The sequence below is a fragment of the Aptenodytes patagonicus genome, chromosome 7, assembly GCF_965638725.1.
Source record: "Aptenodytes patagonicus chromosome 7, bAptPat1.pri.cur, whole genome shotgun sequence".
In the NCBI taxonomy this organism is placed as follows: domain Eukaryota; kingdom Metazoa; phylum Chordata; class Aves; order Sphenisciformes; family Spheniscidae; genus Aptenodytes; species Aptenodytes patagonicus.
In genome coordinates this window covers 22,995,734-23,015,457 of record NC_134955.1, presented here as the reverse complement: position 1 = coordinate 23,015,457, position 19,724 = coordinate 22,995,734, and the positions used below count along the sequence as shown (strand labels likewise).

The window sequence follows — 19,724 nt, the reverse complement described above, 5'->3', positions numbered from 1 at the left end:
CTCTGATGGTTTTCTCAGACTGGGCACAAATGACTGGAGTACTTAATCTTATTCTGTTGGTGCTGGGCACTGAAGTACATTTCATAGTATGGTGAAAAGCTGAGAGTAACACAGGCAGAGTGGGACAGGAGGAGAGGAAGGATAGGAATGAACCTGAGAGAAGGGATGAGGGTTGTATATTATATATGTGTTACATTGAGTCATTGGTAGAGGAGCTGTGATGGTTATATGTCTCCATTGGCATGGTGGCATTAACATGTAAGGATGATGTGGTAGATCCTGAGGACAAACAGATGTCTCCTCTAGGAATACATCAGCTGTTTTTCCTCCAAGAGTCTCCTTGTGAAGGAGTTGAAACTATGATGTTGGGTTCAACAGCTCCTCCTCTCATTGGTTCGCTCACTTGAGCTAATTCAAGCGTTCATTGTACCTTTGGCACTTTCCCACCAGCTTCCTCAGCTTCAGTGATTACACAGGTCAACATGAGATCCATCAAAACTGTTCTGAGCTGGAGTGTCAGCCAGGTGGGTGGGTGGGCTAATCAAGAGTGGGCAAAAGCTATAAGAAATGGTTTCATGGGACTGTGTTGCAAACCAGGGAGAAGCAATCCGCTAAAACTTTTCTAGGGGTGCTCTTAGCCTAGACAATACTTGGAGTCATAACTCTTTATAGCCATTGCGTGGCTGTCCCATTATTTTATATACTGCCTTGTAAGAAAGTGTGTATCTTCCTAAGCCACCTTGTCGTCTCATTCTGGTGTTGTTTCTACATGTATTTTCTGCAAATGCCTCTTGAAGGTCCCTCACACAGATTTTTTTTCTTCTTTTGCTCCCCAGGGTGTGGGCAGGTTCTTCGGGCTTCTAGAGGTCAGATTTTGCTGGAGGGTTACCCACTGAACGCACGATGTGAATGGACTATTCATGTTCAAGCTGGGTTTAACATTGAATTAAGGTAGGTCATACTGACTTTTAGCCAGCACTGGTTTCAGGTGGACATTGGGCCATGTGGATAACCAAGAGTCAATGAGGGTCAACAGCTGGGAGCCCTGGGACAGTGAAGGTACTGCCACCCCTTTGCATTTGGTACCTCAGCTCTTTCGCCTGGTCTAGCTTGTGATGGGCAGCCACTGCACCTATCATCAATGCTGTGCCTTCAATTCCCCTTTAGGACAGCTGGATGCTAAGGAGAGTTTCTCAGATATTGGGCACAATGTATCTCTCTAGAGATCTCTTCAAGACCTTGACACGAAAGCACCCAATGTTTTCTGAAGAGTGTGCCAGGCTGAACTAAGACATTCTTTGAAGAAAAGCTTAGGAACATTTTGATATGATGTCTCATGCCAGGAGAGAGTTGCCCATGGGACTTGCCTTGCATTTAGCTTACATTTTCCCTCTCTTATTTTTCTTTCACTCGTTTTACCAGCCCTGTCCTCTACCAGCCTCAGTTATTCCTCTTACCATTCCTATGTCTGGGGGATGTGATTGGTTCTCCTGCCAGTCATCGCTCTTCTGACATGCGTATGATTAGACCTGTTAACACGCCCCTGCTGACTCAAGCTCACAGTTCTTGATTGGGTATCCTGCCTAGTGCAGGAGAGCCCCTAGTTGGGGTAATTAATACTGTTTTCACGTGTGTGTAGCAGGGAGCTCACACATGCAGCAGGAAGCTTCGCAGGGGATTGTATTCAAAACCCACTAGCTAATATAATAAAAACAGTAGCTAAAGCCTTCACATCAATATTTCACCAGCTTTGAAATCCAGGCAAAAGAACTATGCTAGATACACAAACAGCTTTCTTCCTGTATGTTTAAAGAGAGACTTAATATTTAATAATAAGAAGAGAAATCAATTGAATAGAAAAGAAGAGCTTGTGGCATTCCCTTAGTAATGCCCTTTTTTCAGACTTGCAAATGCAAGCCTATTGTGTAGTTATGAGCAGCTGTAATTATTGCCTGGATAGCGTTGGAGCCTCTTGACTCTGGAGAAATGTGTAGGAGACACAGGGGAGCAATGCTGTGAGGAGGAGTTTTGTGTTCTCATGACACAATTTTGCATTAGTCTCAGGAGGTATGAGCTGTACCTACCTTGTTTTTAAAAGATGTTGGCTAGGTGTATGATTTGCACAGCACAAGCTCAGGAAGGTGGTAACCTGGTATTTTTTACATTTCTGAACAAGGCTTTGTCAACTGTAAGGCTTAAAAAGTGCTTCAGGAGCTACAGGTATCACCCTGTCTTCATTTTTATGGGGGTGGGTGTGAGACCAGAAATGGATCCTGTGCATGCACATCACTAGTGAATGCACCCGTCTCTGGGTAAAGAGTTGACAGCCAGGTGGCACTAGGCACAAGGTACAAGAAAGGGAGGAAAGGCTATTTTAACAAAGGACACCAGATCGAACAGCAGTACTTGCTGTGGCTGCGCTAAGGAGACTGTCATCTGTTTTCAAGGCAGAGGAATGGGGAGTGCTGTAAAGTAAGCTAACATGTACTAACTCTTTGGAGAAATCAGACCTCCATTGTAGACCCTGAGGGCCACCCACATGCATGCTAGGAAGATGTTAGTGTCACGTGAGATCTGTAGAGTTCACTCCATTTACCTTTGCTGTTACCAGAAGATGCAAAACTTTAACATGAGGGGCATCCTGCAGAGAGTTCCTTTCTCTTTCTCCCCGTGTCCATCCTTCCTACTATCAAACAAACACCATACTAGGCATCTCCTTGTTCTGACATAACATTACATTCCAACTGTGAAAGTCTCCAAGAGGGAAGTGTGAGCTACCAACTTTCTATTGTCAGCAACTGCACTTATCTGAGCTGGGTAGCGTCAGAGAAGCCTAAAGCCCTGTGCCCAGCCTGAGCTGAGCTTGATGTCTGGGTGCATAAAGATATCAGCAGATGACATGGCAGTTCTAGGGAAAGATCAGGAAGTGTCCTGAATGTCCACACTTAATCCTGCCACCCTGCGGGTCAGGAGGCATAGGAGGAATCCTCCAGGGCAAACACAGAACACGAGGACCTATATCTACCTCACATAAGGTAACCCTGGAGTGTGTTCTGAATCAGCTGAGGTTTTCAAGGTGGACCACATCAAACGTGGCCATTGAGGTACTTCAGCAGTTAGATACTGTGGAAAACTGGTACATTTAGCCTAAAGCTTCTCCTTTAGGCCATTCCTACACAGAAGGGCAGGTGCAAGTAAGCAGGCCACAAGAGTCTTCCTCCTGGATCTGCCATCCATGCTGAATCGTTGCCCTCACTGCATTTTCGTATAAATGCACCGATTCCCTCTGTGGGTGCTAACTCCGCTTAGAGCTGTAATGCACAGCCAGCATTGTGCTGAATCAGCACAACTGCTAACAAAAGAACTGCTTTCTTCATTCTCTCTGTGCACAAATTCTGTTGGCTGCTGCTCTGATGGCCTGCGAGGGCAGGGATGGGGACAGTGTGATGCAGAAGGGGAACAAAGTGGCTTGTCTCTGCTTACATAGGGCAGGAAGAGTAAAACTCTCAGGAGCACCAATAAATCTTCCCTTGCTTCAAGCTGTGCCACACAGTCCTTTGGGGGTTGGCTAAGCAGAGTTGTTTTGATAAATGGTGCCCAGATTGTGGTGGTAGTTTGTTTTCTCTGCTTTTTTCCAGCCTTGTTTTTCTTTGGGTTGTGATGTATAGGCTCCCTCAGCCCGAGCCATGTCAGGGATGTCATATCACAGTAGAAGTAGCTCACAGCTTTCAATCATTTTCTTTAATGTCTCAGCAGAGATGCAGTTTTAAATATTTTCCTTTGGCTAGAAGTTTTCCTCAGAGGGGTTGGTGAATATATTCACACTGCAGACACTGATGAAATCAAGACAGTACTTTGCATTCCATTTTGTATCTGATGACCTGTAGCACTAAATTAGCATGCTTAGTTTCATAATATCCAAGAGAATTATGATATAGTTACAGTTTCACAGGTGAGGGAAATGAGGTTCATTACATTGCCTGTACTTGTGATTTAAACAGCAGCAGACCACGTGGTCTGTAAAGGGTCCCGTCAACTGGTCCATAGCCAAGAGGTTTTGCGAAGCTTTGGCAGGTTTCCTGACCTGCCAAGTCTGAGTCTTAATCATGGGATCCCATGTCATCAGTGCAGTGTATCTGCTTCTATGCTAAGTTACATAAAAAGCAAATCAGAACCCCCTATGCCTTTCACGTCTTCCACCCTGTTTACATCATTTTTTAAAGCAGAGAAAGCAAACAATTAAAACCAGCATCCTGTGTATGGCTTTTCATTCTGTGTCTTCACTCTGTGTGAGTACCTCCTGATATTTGTTCAGGAACACACTGCTAGACAGAGTTTACCTTTACATCTATAAATAATACTGCTCCCATTACATGGTGGGCATCCCAGAAACTTTCCTTCTCTACTTACACACATACTTAATTTTAATCAGAAATATACCAGTTCAAAGAACCGGTAAATATTTTTAGGATTGAGTCAGGATAAACTGTAGCCTGATAAGTGTGACAAGGATGAATGGGTTAATTTGTATTGCTCTATAACTTCCATAAGGGTAGATCCCTGGGATATGATCCACCAGTGAAAGAATGTTTTGAAGATGTAGTGTATAACCTGATGCCTGTGAGGATGTCTCTGGCAAACCTGACAGAACTAGAATTCAACTCACGCATTTTATGCAAAGCTCTCTAATGCATATTACAAGCAGCTGTCATTTTTTTCTTATTCTACATTCCACCAGATGATTTAAAAAATAAGGGGCTCTGCTCCATTGGTGTAGTTTCCTACAACTGCTCATTCATTTCTCTGTATGTAGTGTACTCCTGATGCTCTAAAACCAACCATATGACCTGAACAAAGCTGACTGAATGAAGAGACCTCTTAAGTCAGCTCATGAGTTGTCAAAGAAAGGTCATTTCACATAACATGGGGGCCTCCTTAACATGCAGGCCTGAGTCCCACGAAGAGAAGAGCAGGAAATAGGCTCCAGTACTCTCTTGCCTCTTCAGACTGTGAGATCCAGCAGCAGATCCAAAATTTGTCTCACCCCTTTGGTGTGAAAATGCAGTCTTTGCAAATTACTAGGCCCACACTGGAATAGGCGATGTGGGAGATTTAGCCTAATCCTAAATACACGTCTGCAGCTCTAGGAGTTCTCAGGAAGATTGAGTACACAACAAGTTTGTGTAGTCAATATAAATATAAAATATTCTGCTGACAGTTAGTAGCATGGCCTCTCCCAGGCCCAGATCTTCTCATCCTTATCTGCTGTACCAAGGCTGGGCCCAGCACCTCTGACCATTGCTCAAGAGGCACTTGGTGTTTCTCACTCTGTTTCTCATTCATGTTCTGGTGGGATGCTTTGGCTCTCTGCCCACTGAATTAAAACAGCAGCATACAACATTGCTGTTAACAAACAAGAGCCTCGCGCAGTAGCTGGATCAAAGATAGGAAAGACAGACATTGTGGGAAAAGGCTTTAAGTATTTCACTTCTGCACTAATTTCTACCCTCTACCACTAACTTCTACCCTCAAAAGAAGAGCAAGTGCCAGACACTGGGGATTTACTGCCATTTTGCTTTCTAATGCAAAACGTGCTGTAGTTGTTTCAGATTCCCTTTCTCTGCCTATTTCTGCTTCTGTTACATCCCCAAGCTTTCCTTGTACCCCTAATTGCTGACTTCTGAACATCACAATGCAAATAGCTTTTGAGCCTTGGTCTTTGATACTGTTACTTTCGGTACTTAGAACTTTATTTAGGGGAAATAGAACAATTTTTAGGCAACAGCCACGATAGAAATATGTCTCCTACAGTGCCTGACCCTAGATGAAAGTTCTAACATTGTAATGTGGTTAGGGACCTGATGCATGTGAACAGACCATATGACTTCAATTTAAACTTCACCGTTCTGCCACTTAAATATTCTCATGGAGCATCTGTGTAGAGTTGAGCTGGCTTCCAAGGATCATGATGCAGAAATTGAGATGAAGTGAGATTCATGTGATTAGGGACTTGTTGATTCATTGAGGGGGGAGGAGGCACTAACATAACTAAACATCCAAATAAATCAGTCAGCGTGCACAGGTGAGAGTATGCAGTCTGACTGTGTGTCCTTGTTCTCCAAGATTTTCCATGCTGAGCCTGGAGTTTGACTACATGTGCCAGTATGACTATGTGGAGGTCCGTGATGGGGACAATTTGGACAGCCAAATAATTAAGAAATTCTGTGGAAATGAGAGGCCGCCTCCCATCCGAAGCACTGGGTCTTCACTCCATGTCCTCTTCCAGTCTGATGGATCCAAGAATTTTGATGGATTTCATGCTGTCTTTGAAGAAATTACAGGTAAAATAATCCAAAAGTGGAAGATGCCACTCATTCTCATTAATTCAATTTCACTAATTTCTCTCCCTGTTTTGCTTCATTAAAAAATTTCATGCTGTGTTGCCAACAGCAACTTACACAAAGTCAGTGCAGGGAAGATTCAAAAGCCATCAGATGGCATGTGAATGTGAGGCTCTTCTAACAAAGACTGAATTCCTTCTACCTGCGTGAAGAACAAGCACATCAGCCAGCACAGAAAAGCTGCTGTTTTGTGAGACTTTTCTGTTTGAATCTGAGAACTAAGAGCACAGAAGGGTCGTGTATCTGCAATTGCAGAATTGCTCAATGCTGTGTGCAGGAGCAGAGTCACTGTCTCAATTAGCAAAAACCTGATGCAAAGCCTCATAATTAGTTCAGTGAAAATGCCTCGACATGATTCTTGTGTTGGGTCATGTATCATACTATTAGGGCTTAAAATAAAAGTGCGTACAAAGGACAGATTATTTTCTTTATGAAAAAAAAAAAGAGGTATTCCCATTCTGTGATGAACTCAGTGTTATGAATGACAGAAGCAGGGCTCCAGAATTCCTGTTTTTGTTAGTACTCAGTGCTTGAGTCCCTCACACTGCTTCCCATCGTTTCTTTCTGGCTGCAAAATAACATTGAAAATGTAGCTGGCTCCTCATTTTGCCATTGCATTTGAAGCAGCCTCTACGCTCTTCCTGGATCTTCCTTGTTTAGCTATGTAGGGAATTTTGGTCAAATCTATCCAGAGTACTCCTGGCACAGAAGGCTGATCAGAGTGTGCTGCTTTGCCATAGATAAACCCTGCAGGATCTATGACTCACCATAACTTGCCTTCCTCACACCCTGGTGACCCACATTTCATGAGGTCATCCAGGGTATATCTGGCTCAGGAAGTTTAGTTAGTTCATATAATCCTTATATAAATACACAAACCTACAGTGGATCAGCTGTTAACAATGGTCAGGGGTGTAATTAGCAATCTGAAATGTGCATACGGCTCGATGCAGTGCCTATGCCATTTCTTAGCCTGCTCTGTTCTTCAAATGTTACCTTTAGAACCTGCTAGTAACATAGTAGGAGCAGTTAGCTATTGATAGTTCGCCTGGGCTTACAGCAGGAGAGGTGATATAGAACAATGTGGTGTGGGCTATGTTGCATAAGGGCTGCCTACGCTCAGGGAACTAACATTTTCCATATGGTGCAAGCTGAATTGATTCCGTTTTCTCTGCCCAGCAGGGAACACTTGGTATTCAAATACTGTTGAGCACTTTATTTCCGCCCCATTTTTAGTGGTAATTATTCTGAGGCTGGGTGGTTGCAAGTGTGGTAATCCACACAGAGCACATTGCAAAGGGCTTCTCAGAGTTTGTGAGGAGGTCTTATTGTGCACTTTATTATGAGGCTGTTCTGGCCTAATGCGTAGCTGCAGTGAAAAGGCTTTTAAAACACTCCCAGTGTCTTTTTATGTGAAGCATTAACCTGGACAGCAGGACAGTTTAGGGGAAGAATACGGTGTGCATGGGGCAGCGTAGAATTGAAAGCGGGGGCAGCACAGGTTCGAAAGCTCTGGCAGCACATCACAAACTGAAGCATTTCCCCTGAAATTTCCCTCTGTGCACAGCACTGTGGAAAAACCAAGGTTCCCAGAACAGATTGCACAGGGCTTGCTAGAGCAATTCCCTGTGCTGCAGGTGAGAGCAGCAGCAGCACTTGTGCTTACAGGATGTGGACCAGGCCATGGACGTGATCTGATGTCCCCAGCACCTTTGTGGTGTAATGGAGAGGACTAAAGAAGTGTCTTGTGCTGTCAGAACTGAATACCTTCCCTTTCTGTCTTCCCTTCTTCTGAACTCTGTGCTGGCTTGTAAGTCATAGCTTGCTGAAGCAGTGGCACTGACTGCACAGAGGTCACTCGTTCAACTGCCAGAAAGGTTTTGATTGATACAAAATAAGCTGCAAAGCCTATATCCCCTTTAGGAAAGGTCACTGTATGTGTAGTTATTAAAGGATGAAACCACACAACCTGCTGCGCTGCCTGGTCTGGTCTGGAAGCAGGTGTTATGTCCCATCCCACGCCAAGTGTCAAATGGGAACCAGTAATTGGCATGAGTGACTAGAAGTCACTCAACAGACTTCAGATGAGAAGAATGGGGGGCCAGAGGAGGAGGCATCAGGGTCTCTTAGGGATTAGACATATGCTTGATCTAGTTAGATGAAAGCCTGTTACTGAATTTCAATAGTGCTTTACTGCATCTAGATATAAGGAAGAATTTTTTTATGCTGAGGGTGGTGAAACACTGGCCCAGGTTGCTCAGAGAGGTGGTGGATGCCCCATCCCTAGAAACATTCAAGGTCAGGTTGGACGGGTCTCTGAGCAACCTGATCTAGTTGAAGACGTCCCTGCCCATGGCAGGGGGGTTGGACTAGATGACCTTTAAAGGTCCCTTCCAACCCAAACTATTCTATGATTCTATGATTCTATGATTTACTTTCTGTACCCCCAAGTTAGTGATCTTTGACACAACATAGGGGCTTTAACCTTTTGCAGTACTGTCCCATGTTGTTTGACTGAAGCCAGGAAATAAAGACTCCTTTAAAAAGAAAAATATTTAGTGCTCTTGAGTATGAGGCATTTTCAAAGACAGTATCTGGCACTTATCCTTGTTCACTTGACATGCTTACTTTTACAGAATCATGAGACAAAGCTGGGGCAAGGACAAAGCTGAAAGTTCACTGGCTTCAAACCAGTGACTACAAAATATCAGTCTGTACAGGCTCTTCTGCTTCTCCTTCCCTTTCTCAGTGATATTTTACATTAGTTGGATACGATACAATTGCCACATATATATTCCTTTTAATGAATTAATTACTGTCCTTAGCCAGACCTTAGTCTTCAATGAGACCTGGAAGATATTCATTGCCCAGCCATGTATGAATTGCTTTTACATCACCACATGAAACCTCCAGAGAAATCCATATTTGGCATCTATATATTTCTTGTCTCTTGCCATTGAATATAAGAGACTCAAAGATTATGCTTCAAGCGAAGTCTTTGCAAGGAAAACTGCTGATTCTGTTATCTGTCATTCTGGACTCCAGCAGAGAGAATGCTTTAAATGTAATAGTACACAACCTCACCATAGGTTCCCCAGGGCTGGTTGCTCGTAGTTGCAAAACTCAACGGCTGGTACAAAGATGCATATTTCTGTTATAACCGAAGTAATCAGTATATTTAGCATGGAAAGACAAAGACGATCTGTAAATGAATTAGAAAGCAGACCTTTTATATCCATAAGTTATCAAACATGCTTGGATAATTCTTTAAGATGGCAAGGAATATGTTTTGTAGTCAATGTGAGCTGAAACTGAACTCAACTTCTGGTATGGATCCAGATGTGAACTTTACTGCAGAGTCTTGTTTTGTTAAGATGGACTTGAAGCAGGGCATCAGATCCTGAATCCTCAGATGTTGGAGTTACTTGAATCTTAAACTGGATCTAAATCTTGATATTTTGGCTCTACTTTCTGGCTGTTAAAACCCACACTCAGTTTGGAAACTAATCTAAGGGGAAATTATTTCTTTGTATTTTTGAGAGTAAATTATGTTCTACTCACTCCCCTTAGAGCAGGCACAAAAAAAAAGGGTATGTGCTATTGCACAGTGGAATTTGCTGATATTAAATGGTGCAATTACACATTCTGATATTAATTTATGTTAATATGTACAGTTTGATGTGCATCACTGCCAGATTTGTGGTGTGCAAGAGCTTCCCCGGCAGACTTAGGGTCATCATGACCATTCAGAGCTTCCTGAATCCAACACCAAAGAAGTGCTCCTCAGGGGCAAAGCAACTCCCAAAGTCTGGGATGACAAGATCCGAGACCCAAAAAACCCACCAGAACCATGGATCCCAGAACTTATCCCTAAACTCTGGGATGAATGGCAGGAGAAATGTAGGTTGATATTAAACTTCTTTAATTTAGGCTAAGCTCTAAACACTGTTGGAGCTTGCTGTAAATTATTTTTCTTCCACAAACCTTTCTCACCACTTGACTACAGTTAAAGGAAAATGGTAAGAGTAAGGTGATGAAGGCTGGGAAAATAACTGCCCATCCCTATAAGATCCCTTCTCCAGTAACTAAGAAAGAAGAGCAGAAGGCTTTTTGACATGCATTAGGCCCTTTACTGTGTCTTCCTAACTTTTAACCAGAATATGTAATTTACCCCAAGACACAACCATCATAAGGAAAAATAGATAGGACCCCCATCCTATGAGAGACCATGAATGTTCTTGCTTTTCTTTTATAGCTTGTTCTTCATCTCCATGTCTTCATGATGGAACGTGCATTCTAGACAAAAGCGGTACCTACAAATGTGCCTGTCTGGCTGGCTATACAGGGAATCGCTGTGAAAACTGTGAGTACAAGCACTGTGTGTACGACCATCCTCCAGGGATGCCACTGATGCAGGCCACTAATTGTTAGGAGTGTCATTAATATGTAGGTTAGGTCAGTCACAGTGCCAGAGAATGCACTGAGATTCTTGTGGCATTTTTTAAGACACATTGCTTGCAGTTTATGAAGACCTCCACTGAATAGTTCTGCAGCTTTATATCTATGTGTAAAAAGGTAAAACAGAATTGGAGCTGGGAAACACACAAGAAATCTTGTAATGGACTAGCCTTATCGGATAGAGATACACCTGCCTGCTATTTTCCACTGTGTGTGGATCAGCTGTTCTCTTCTAAAAGCACATATCCCAGCTGAGCCCTGTGCTCGATGCTTTAGCCAGAGTCAGTCCTAAGAAGTTTGTCTTCCCTCAGAGCCACCTGAAAGGTAAAGTTCTGGCACCACGAATGACAGAGACTTGGGATCAAAATAAATGAAAAAGGGTATATATGTTCTGTCCATATCTGTGTTGGTGGTCCTCACTGTACATATAGTCATACAACTGGTTTTGTCCTGCCAAGCGAATTGTAAAATAACTGGGTTCAAATGAGTTCAAATCAATTGTCTGTTCTAGTGATTTAATTCTTCATGCTTGAGCAAATGTCTTCATCTAACAGGGCTTGAAAGAGCAAGGAGGAGTAAGAATTGTGCAATATATGCTATGATAAAGGCTATATCGTCTCTACCAGCTGAAAGGAGCGTTGTACCATATTTAAAGTCACTGAGCTAGAGCTCCAGCTGACCCTGGAGGATTTCAGTGATACTAGTGAAATCCACTTGGGATCATATTTGGCTTACTGTGCCCTGCTGTGGCATTAGTCTGGCCGTAAGGCACACAATGCCTTGCCTGCTTCCAGAGTTTTAAATTCTATGTCAGAGCAGCCAATATACACCAAACCTCACTACTTCAAAATCTTTTCCCTACACGTGCCATTGTCAGGAGTGGATTTCTCTCCTGGAATTGCTTTTACTTCATTAGGAGGGTTAAATCATAATGACATTGTACCTCCTTACATGGATCATTTTGAGATAAAAGACCTTTCGATTTCTACAGATCCAGAAGTAGCTCATAAGACTTGACTTTTCTCCCAGCAGACCAGAGGAGAGGTAGTTTTACATTTTCTATAAGCCTGAAAAAGTTTTGGTTCTGAACAGCATGCCACATTCTGCAGACTGCATAGATTCCTGGTATGTTTTCTGTAGGGAAGGGGTTGCTGAAAATTGAGGGTTCCTGACGTCAGGGCTAATGTAGCTGGTTCTTCTGCTAACAGCCTCTTTCCTGTGAGTAGTTGTTTAGCAGGTCATTTAGGGACTGGACACTCCCGAGCTCTTTGCAACTGCTCAGTGAGATTAGTTCCATTCCTGTCTTCAGGAGAAAGTTAAAAAAAAAAAAGATTCCTGTCTGTTTCAGAACCAACCTAAATTTCAAATTAATTACATTTCCAGCAAACCTCAACCCTAGTTTTGGCAGGCTCTACACTACAGTCAAGGCAAGAAATGAAGCTCACATTCTTTTACTAGTTTTCTTTTGCAATTCCCGTGTAGAAACTTCACCCATGCAACACACACAGCAAACAACAGAGGAGGTAGTCAAAAAACAATAGGATGAGACTTCTGTCTTACTGTAAACAATGAAGGGTATAGGTAGTAACAGAATAAAAGGGAGGAGACACTTAAAAATACATACAGTAAAATTTTAACTTGACAGGAATCCTATAGTTTGATTTGTGAAAGAACAGTTTAGGTGGATAAAATACTGTTACTTTATGATGTTTGCGGCTGTATGCTTGCCGTTTGCTTATGCTAGGTAATATTTTTTCCAGCACCTATATTACTGCTTTCCATATCATAGATAAAGGTTGCCTTTTTTTCCTTGTATGTGAATAGCAAACCTCACAGTGGGAAAACATCACGGCAAAACTGTTTTCTCTGGCTTCAAAGAAGTTTTTTCTTAAGATATTTCCTTCAGTTTTGCCAAAATGTATCCTAAGTATTTTCCAATGTATGGGGGGAAAAAGGCAGAAAATCAGTTTGATTTGTTTTTTAAGAGCAAAAGGAGGAACTGGAAAAAATATCTGTGGCTGCAATTCTTTAAAAATTAGTCATGTAGTTTCCTGAACAGCATTGCAGTTTAAATGTTAAAGGGAGATCGTGTTATGCTCACAATCTTTCTGTCTGTTAGGTCTTGCAGCAACAGTGCTGTCTTGTGAAGTGGAGCCAAGGGAAATAAATTTATTTCTGCAGAAAACAATCATAAAATCGCCACTTTTGGAATATTGAATATGACTTCAGACACTATGAGGCTGATTCTTTCAGTCTGGTTTTCTTGGAGCAGGTCAGGTGCAATCCCATTAAAGTCAATGGATTTATGTTGATGAAAAATAGATAGAAGAAAATTAGAGCCCCTTAATGTTAAGTGCATGTAGAAGATTTGAGGTGGTGCAACAGAAGGTACCCAGAGCGATACAAGGGTTTTAAAGAAATCCAAGGGACATACTTCAGAGGAAGGGAGACTGTGTGATTATCTAATTGAGGAATAAGTTAAGGCCAAATTAAACAAATTCAGCAATAGGCATTTCATGACAGAATCAGAAATCTTCTAAGTCCCTCACCATCTCAATGCAGCTGTGTCTTTTTGTCTGTTACCAAGTTTAGTTTTAAAGATGTGGGAATCACTATTGGAATTATGGAAATCACCTTAATGAGATAAACCACAAGGAACCTATTTTTTCCTCTGTTAAACTAAATTTCATCTATTTAACAGGATGATCAATATCGGTCAAGCTGCTTTCCTGGGGTAATATTCAACCCTAATTGCTCTGTCAGTTACAATTTGCAATATTTATAAAATAATTAAAGGCACAGGTTGCTTATAACTTAAAACTTACAACTCTCTTTTCTCTTCTAGTATGGCAGCCAGGAAATTGTCTTTTTGTTTACAATTTGAGGGGCTAATACCATGATTTAAATGCTTCAACAGCATGAAGTGAAATGCAGGCATGTATCTTTCTAACAGCTGTTAGTATTTCAATCAGTTCTGTATCAGGGCAAGAAATATTTTATCTAAATAGGTCTGATTTCACTCCAGAGACTGTTTAAAAAAAAAAAATCTATATGAAATTGTAAAACAAATGCTAACCAATAGAGTAGAGATCTTTCCTTCTTTCTTCTGCCCTAAAACACAATAAAGACAAGTCCTAGAGACCAGCAACAAATACCTTCTTACACATAAGCATGCTTTGTTATGATGATACAGTAAGTAGAGAAAACTAATTCCTATTTTAAATACTTGGGCTTCTTTCTGATCTTGAACTGAATTTGCAGTATACCTGCATACCCCTCCCAGTGACCACTTAGCCATGCTGACATGATTGAGGTCAAACTCAGGCTTTTCTGTCTGACCTCTGCGGATTTTAACGCAAATAATCCTTCAATCAGAGGCATTAAAAAAACCCCAAAACCAGATCATCTTGTTCTCTTAGCCTGCAACACCCTGAAACAGAGCAGCAACTTCCTCAAAAAATGCACATTAGGGAAAAAGTAGCAAGCTGACTGGTGCTCTGCATGCTAAAAAGCATCCACTCGAGTATCAGACTGTCAATGATTCTGTACAGCGTGACAACTACTTGTTCAACTCAAACTAAGAAAGGTCTTTTCCAAAGTCTCAGTGTTGAGTTTGCCTGCTGAAGATGCTGAAGAGGCAGTACTGCTGGTACCCCATGGCAAATGCTTTCCCCCTCTGCTTGTCCTCCTCCTAGGACGGGGTGTTCTGACTCAAGAGTCCTCCCAGGGCTTGCTGGCCCCAAAGCAAGAGACCTTGACCTCATCCTGCCCTGAAATTTCCTGTTACCTTTATTTCGAACAAAGCCAAGCGAACTAGAGTTCCTACGCAAATAAGAGGAACTCGTGCTGAATGGGGAATTCAGGGCTCAGATCCGATTTCCATTTTTATTCTGTTTCTCGCTCCTGTCTGCCAAGAAGAAGAGGTTTGTTCTGCATCCTAATGAAGGGTCTAATCCAACTGACTAAGCTGTATAAACTAATTCCTTGCTGTAGCCTTTGATGTTGCTAGGGCTGGCCGTACTATGTTCCAACAGGCCTCTGAATATAGCTTTCAGGCCCTTCTCCACTGCTGATATAATCCCCTTCCATCCTTCTTGGCCCCTTATAGCTGTGACTTGGGCTGGTTCTTAGGGATGCCCTCGCCCTTAACGGACTGACTGACTGATATTTAAGATAGGGAGAAAGCATTAACACTCCCCCACCCCCTGCCTTGTTCTGCTATGGGAGAAATGAGCCCAGCTGTCAGTGCTTGGTATAGGCTAGACAGAGTTTTAATCCCAGCAGAGTCTAGGATGAGGCACTGGGGAAAGGTTCTGGACATTAAACCTAGTTTTCTTATCTAACCATGGACATGTAATGCAGAATCTTCTAAGGGAATGCTTGGAGATTTTTCAAAATTTTGTCAGAAAGATTCTCAGTAATAGGTTTCAAGGAGTGCCATAATCAGTCTATATATACCGGTATATATTGTGCCATTTGCAGCCCACATGTGTTAGACCATGCCTACGCTGCATGATTACAGTGGAGAACGTCAGGTATAACCAAATGCCTCTCTGGCCTGGAAATCAGTCCTATTCCAGTTAGGGAAAATGTTCCAAAAAGAAATAGGACTCTTAATTTCCTTACTCCTAGCCCTGCCATTGGTTTTTCTGGTTGGTTGTTGCGTTTTGCTTATTTTTTCCAGTGGAAAATAGCTTATTACAGCTTTTTTAAAGGGACAGAGTTCTTCCCCACTTGTGTCAAGGTGGCTTTTTTGGTGGCTGTGTCAAAGAGATGAGATTAATGCCACTCTTTCTCCATCACATTTCTACTGTCCTCCCTATAGGCTTGCATGTATAGGGTGGGAAATAAGAACCCAACTCCTGCTGCTGCCAAAGCACATATATACCTGGAGCTATTAAGGAGTTAAGGCTAGTGGCCTTTTTTCACTATCACAATCCAAGGGTTCACTTGCCTTGAGACCCACACACTAGCAAAAACCTTTAACTGGAATGTGGCAGTTCTCAGGTTTTGCAGACCCATTAGGGGTTACAGGCTAAAGCTTAAACCAGCACCACCCTTTAGCCTGTCATACAGCAACCTTGTAGTGTGAACACAGGCAGGATGCTCTCAGAGGTGGCTTGTTCTCCAGAACCTCCCGAGGACTCCCTTTGAGAGGCAACATAGTATCGCCACTCGTGCCTTGAGCACTATTACTTGGTTGAACTGCTCTTTATGGGCAAGACTGTTCAGAAGGACAGTTAGTTCAGGCAGGGTGAGATGATCCTGCAGTGAAGACATGGCCAGTGCAGTCATAGAGGAAGCTTCATTGGCTCATGTCTCTGCAAAGCCAGGTAAGATAATAGTACTGCAGTCCTCAGAGAGGTTTTTAAGTCACCTTCAGAGTTCAGTTCTGGTGGGATAATGCCCTATTTTGTTCTCCTGAGCTGATCAGAACAACATTGTGATGCTGGCTAGACGTTTTCTAGGATGTTATCCTTGCTGCCCCATACTGCCCCACAGTATACTCCTTTCCAGGAGAATCATGTGTGTATGAGGCAAGATTTGTATTGTTTAGTGCCTAGTGCATGAATTTGAAGGCTTGGCTAGAAATGGAGGTAGACATTTCTGCTCCCAGTTTTCACTTCAGTATATTTCCTGGAGGTTTCTCCCTTGGTTAGAAGGATGCTGGAACTGTTCACACAGCAACTGCCAAACCACCAAACATTATGTCTGGTGCTTTAAGGTAACCTAACATCAATTTTGGGTTGTCTTAATTCACTGAGCGATAAACTAAAGCTCCAGTTACACAAACAGCCAAGATGCCCCTCAGGAGGACAGAAACACCTAAGAGAAAAATGAGGTGGATGGCTGAGGAAGGAAATTGCTACAAACATCTGAGGCAATCACTAAACAACTGCTGCTTGTGAACCAGCCTGCAGAAAACTGGTCCCTAGGACTGCTCTTTCCTTCAGCTCTGTCAATACAACTGTTGGATTGGGCAAGTCATGCAGTCTCTGGGAGGAGGTTGCTCATACCATTTAGCACTGTTTGATCTCATAATATTTTTACAGTGTTTTGAAACTCCAGTGAGTAAGTGTAGTGACAGCAAGGCTGAAAGAGACAGGACATCTGCTTTATTGACAACTCGTCTTGTCCCTTTGTTATTTTCTCAGTGTCTATTAACTAGCCAGTTTTTTAGTTTTTCAGAAAGTGAAACATGTCTGGTAAAACCCCATGGTATTCTGCCCAGAGCATAGCCCCTGGCATTGCTATCATCTAAATAAATCAGAAATTGCCTCTTTGTTAACATAATCCATCCAAGGATTAGGCCTGCCATAGGAAAAGAGGTGTATTTCTAAGCCACATTAAAAGGATTCATAGGGAATCTCCACTTGCGCCACCCCAAAACAATCCTGAGCTTTTTCCTCAGTCTGCTAACATGCTTTAGAGGTAAAACCATACACAGGATTCTCCCTGGTATGACTTGCTGTGTGGAAGGATGAATCGATGTTGCAGGAGGACAGGTTGGACCAAGCTACATTCCAGGTATTCTTGCCATGCTGGATGGGACAAAGATACTTTTCCCTGTCGTTTCACCACTGAATCGCTTAGAAGACTAAGTCTTCCTGAAAGGTCTGCTCTAATGTATGGCATAAATCAGCTCTTCGGCACAGAATATCTGCATGCAGGCCAAAAAACCAGTCTGCATCACTGGCACACTTTAGGCTCACCCCCACCTTTTGCAAAGGTTGGAGATGACAGGGGGCTGGTATACAGTTATAAGTTGCTGATGGAGATGTTTTCTGCCTCCTAGCTGAGGGGGAGCAGATGTATCTTTTGGTTTCTTTGGAGCTAGAAGAAATGAGAGAAGGGCCAGGAGTAGATTATAGATTTGGGGTCTCTGCCTCTAACCACTCCTTGTCCTCTCTGAAGATTACTGATACACTGTTTGTAGCTTCTGGGGTGCAAGCATACAGACTGCACGTTCTTGCAGTGCTTTGGAGTAACCTTAAAACTACTTTGAAAGTTTGCTGGAATAACCAGTATGCTTAAATGCTGACAGTTTCGTTCTTTCCCCCCCAAAATTCATTCAAAGACTTCATTCCTCCTTTAGGATTTTACACTCTGAGGCAAGCTACCTTTGTTGTGCTCGTGGGCATGATTTCACTGTCTTGCACACTGTTTGCAGCTGATACAAAGCACTGCCAAGGCAGAATGGCCCCAGGCGGTAGGAATGATGACACAAACGACCAGGCAGTATCCCACTTGCTCTTTCTTATGGCTCCCATACTCCTCTTTGGTTTCTTCAAAAGCTCAGGAACTGCATTTCACAGCCAACCAAATTGCCCTGCTACTTCCTTAGTATTCTCCCGCTTTTTAGTTCCCTTCATTTTCTTTTTCCCTACACTCTCATCTCAATACTTGGTAATTTCCATCTCTTTTTCTTAAACAGGCAATGCCAGATCTTCCTTTCTGTCTGAAATCCAGCTCAGATCCCTGCAAAAGGCTGAATAAACTATTCTGTCAGCTATGCTAGGGTGAATCTATATGATTAAATGGTGTTTTCCTGTTACAGCTAATGCACATTCACAAACATTGTTTCAAAGCAATATGCATTTAGAGTGTCTTTCTCATCCAGCATTGCCTGGGCTTGTACCTGTTTAGCTGGAAAGCTGACATCTCCAAAATGAAACACCTCAAGATTATTTACTCTCCTTTGTAATTTGGTATAATAATGAGCATATAAGCTTCTCTGTTGCCCTACAATCTTTCCCCTGAGCAGATAGTGCTCTCCTCTGCAGTGTGATATTGTGATGTTTTTCAAGGGACACATTGGGGAACTTATTCTAAATAATAGTTCTTGCCACTGATAAAGTGAATGTTGAGGATCGTTAGGATTTCACTCACTCCAGTATCCCATGCACAAACAGGTCCAGTTGTATAAGTAAATAGGCCGTCCAAGTACCGGAAAGGTTGTATCCAGAGACACAGCTTTCTAAGGGCTAAGAACAATGCTGATAAAGATCAAGTGGCTAATTGTAAGCAACAACCTCCAAATTGCCTCCGGATGAATAAATCACAGTGGGTGATCCAAGCATATTTTCACATGGATACTGTCTCATTCACAGAAGCAGGGAGCTGGAAAACATCAGGGGTGTGTTCCAATTGGCTGGAAGGGAATGAAAAGATTTGGATTTCAGTAGGGATTACGTCATAGTTTTGTGTAATTTTTCCTAGCTGGTGGAACCACTGCAAAAGCGAAGAGGCCCAGAGAACAGGACTGGAAATCTACTCTCTCTGGTACTTGGGGTTGGCTGATCAGCTGCTTTTGTTATGATTTCCTTTTGACATTTCCAGGATTAATGTGAGGACTGGCAAAATGCAACAATGAGAGGAGATTTGAACTTCCAGGACTCTTTCATGGGAGATAAATTAAGGCCAAAAATCTTTGTGGTGAATTGCCTGTCCCAGCATTTCTGCATGAGCTATGGCTGGAGCTGGGCTTGGAGCTGGGCAAATGTGTCCTGGGGCATCACAAGAGGCATGAAGGAGGGTGGAGAGTTACCTCTCTTTTGAAACACAAGTGAGTGAGGGCAGAGATAGTATATCCCAAATCCTCCCTTGCTAGCAACCTGAATGGAAGCTACTGCAATGCAGCGGGACACTTTTGGGCAATAATCCTTTTTACCCTTCCAGGACTTGTATTTGATACTGAAGGCCAGTTCCTAAGTGACATTTAGGCACCTATTTGCTCTTTTAGCTACTGAAATCACCGTGACATGGGCACCTTTGTGGAGCTGGCTGTTAGTATCTTAGTCTTGCCGGCTAAAGTGCCTGTGATAACGTAGAGGTTGGAGGTACCTCTGAGAGCCCCGCCTAAAG

General features: G+C 42.6%; 1 protein-coding gene across 2 annotated transcripts in view; it reads left to right on the top strand.

The window, feature by feature from the left end:
- Positions 1 to 19,724, top strand: part of PAMR1 (peptidase domain containing associated with muscle regeneration 1) — a 59,164-nt gene that overhangs the window by 19,240 nt on the left and 20,200 nt on the right. For both annotated transcript variants that reach the window (XM_076343395.1, XM_076343397.1), the window contains exons 4-6: positions 837 to 951; positions 6,124 to 6,341; positions 10,657 to 10,764. In XM_076343395.1, coding sequence (XP_076199510.1) covers positions 837 to 951; positions 6,124 to 6,341; positions 10,657 to 10,764 — 441 coding nt within the window. The remainder of the gene's footprint in view (positions 1 to 836; positions 952 to 6,123; positions 6,342 to 10,656; positions 10,765 to 19,724) is intronic.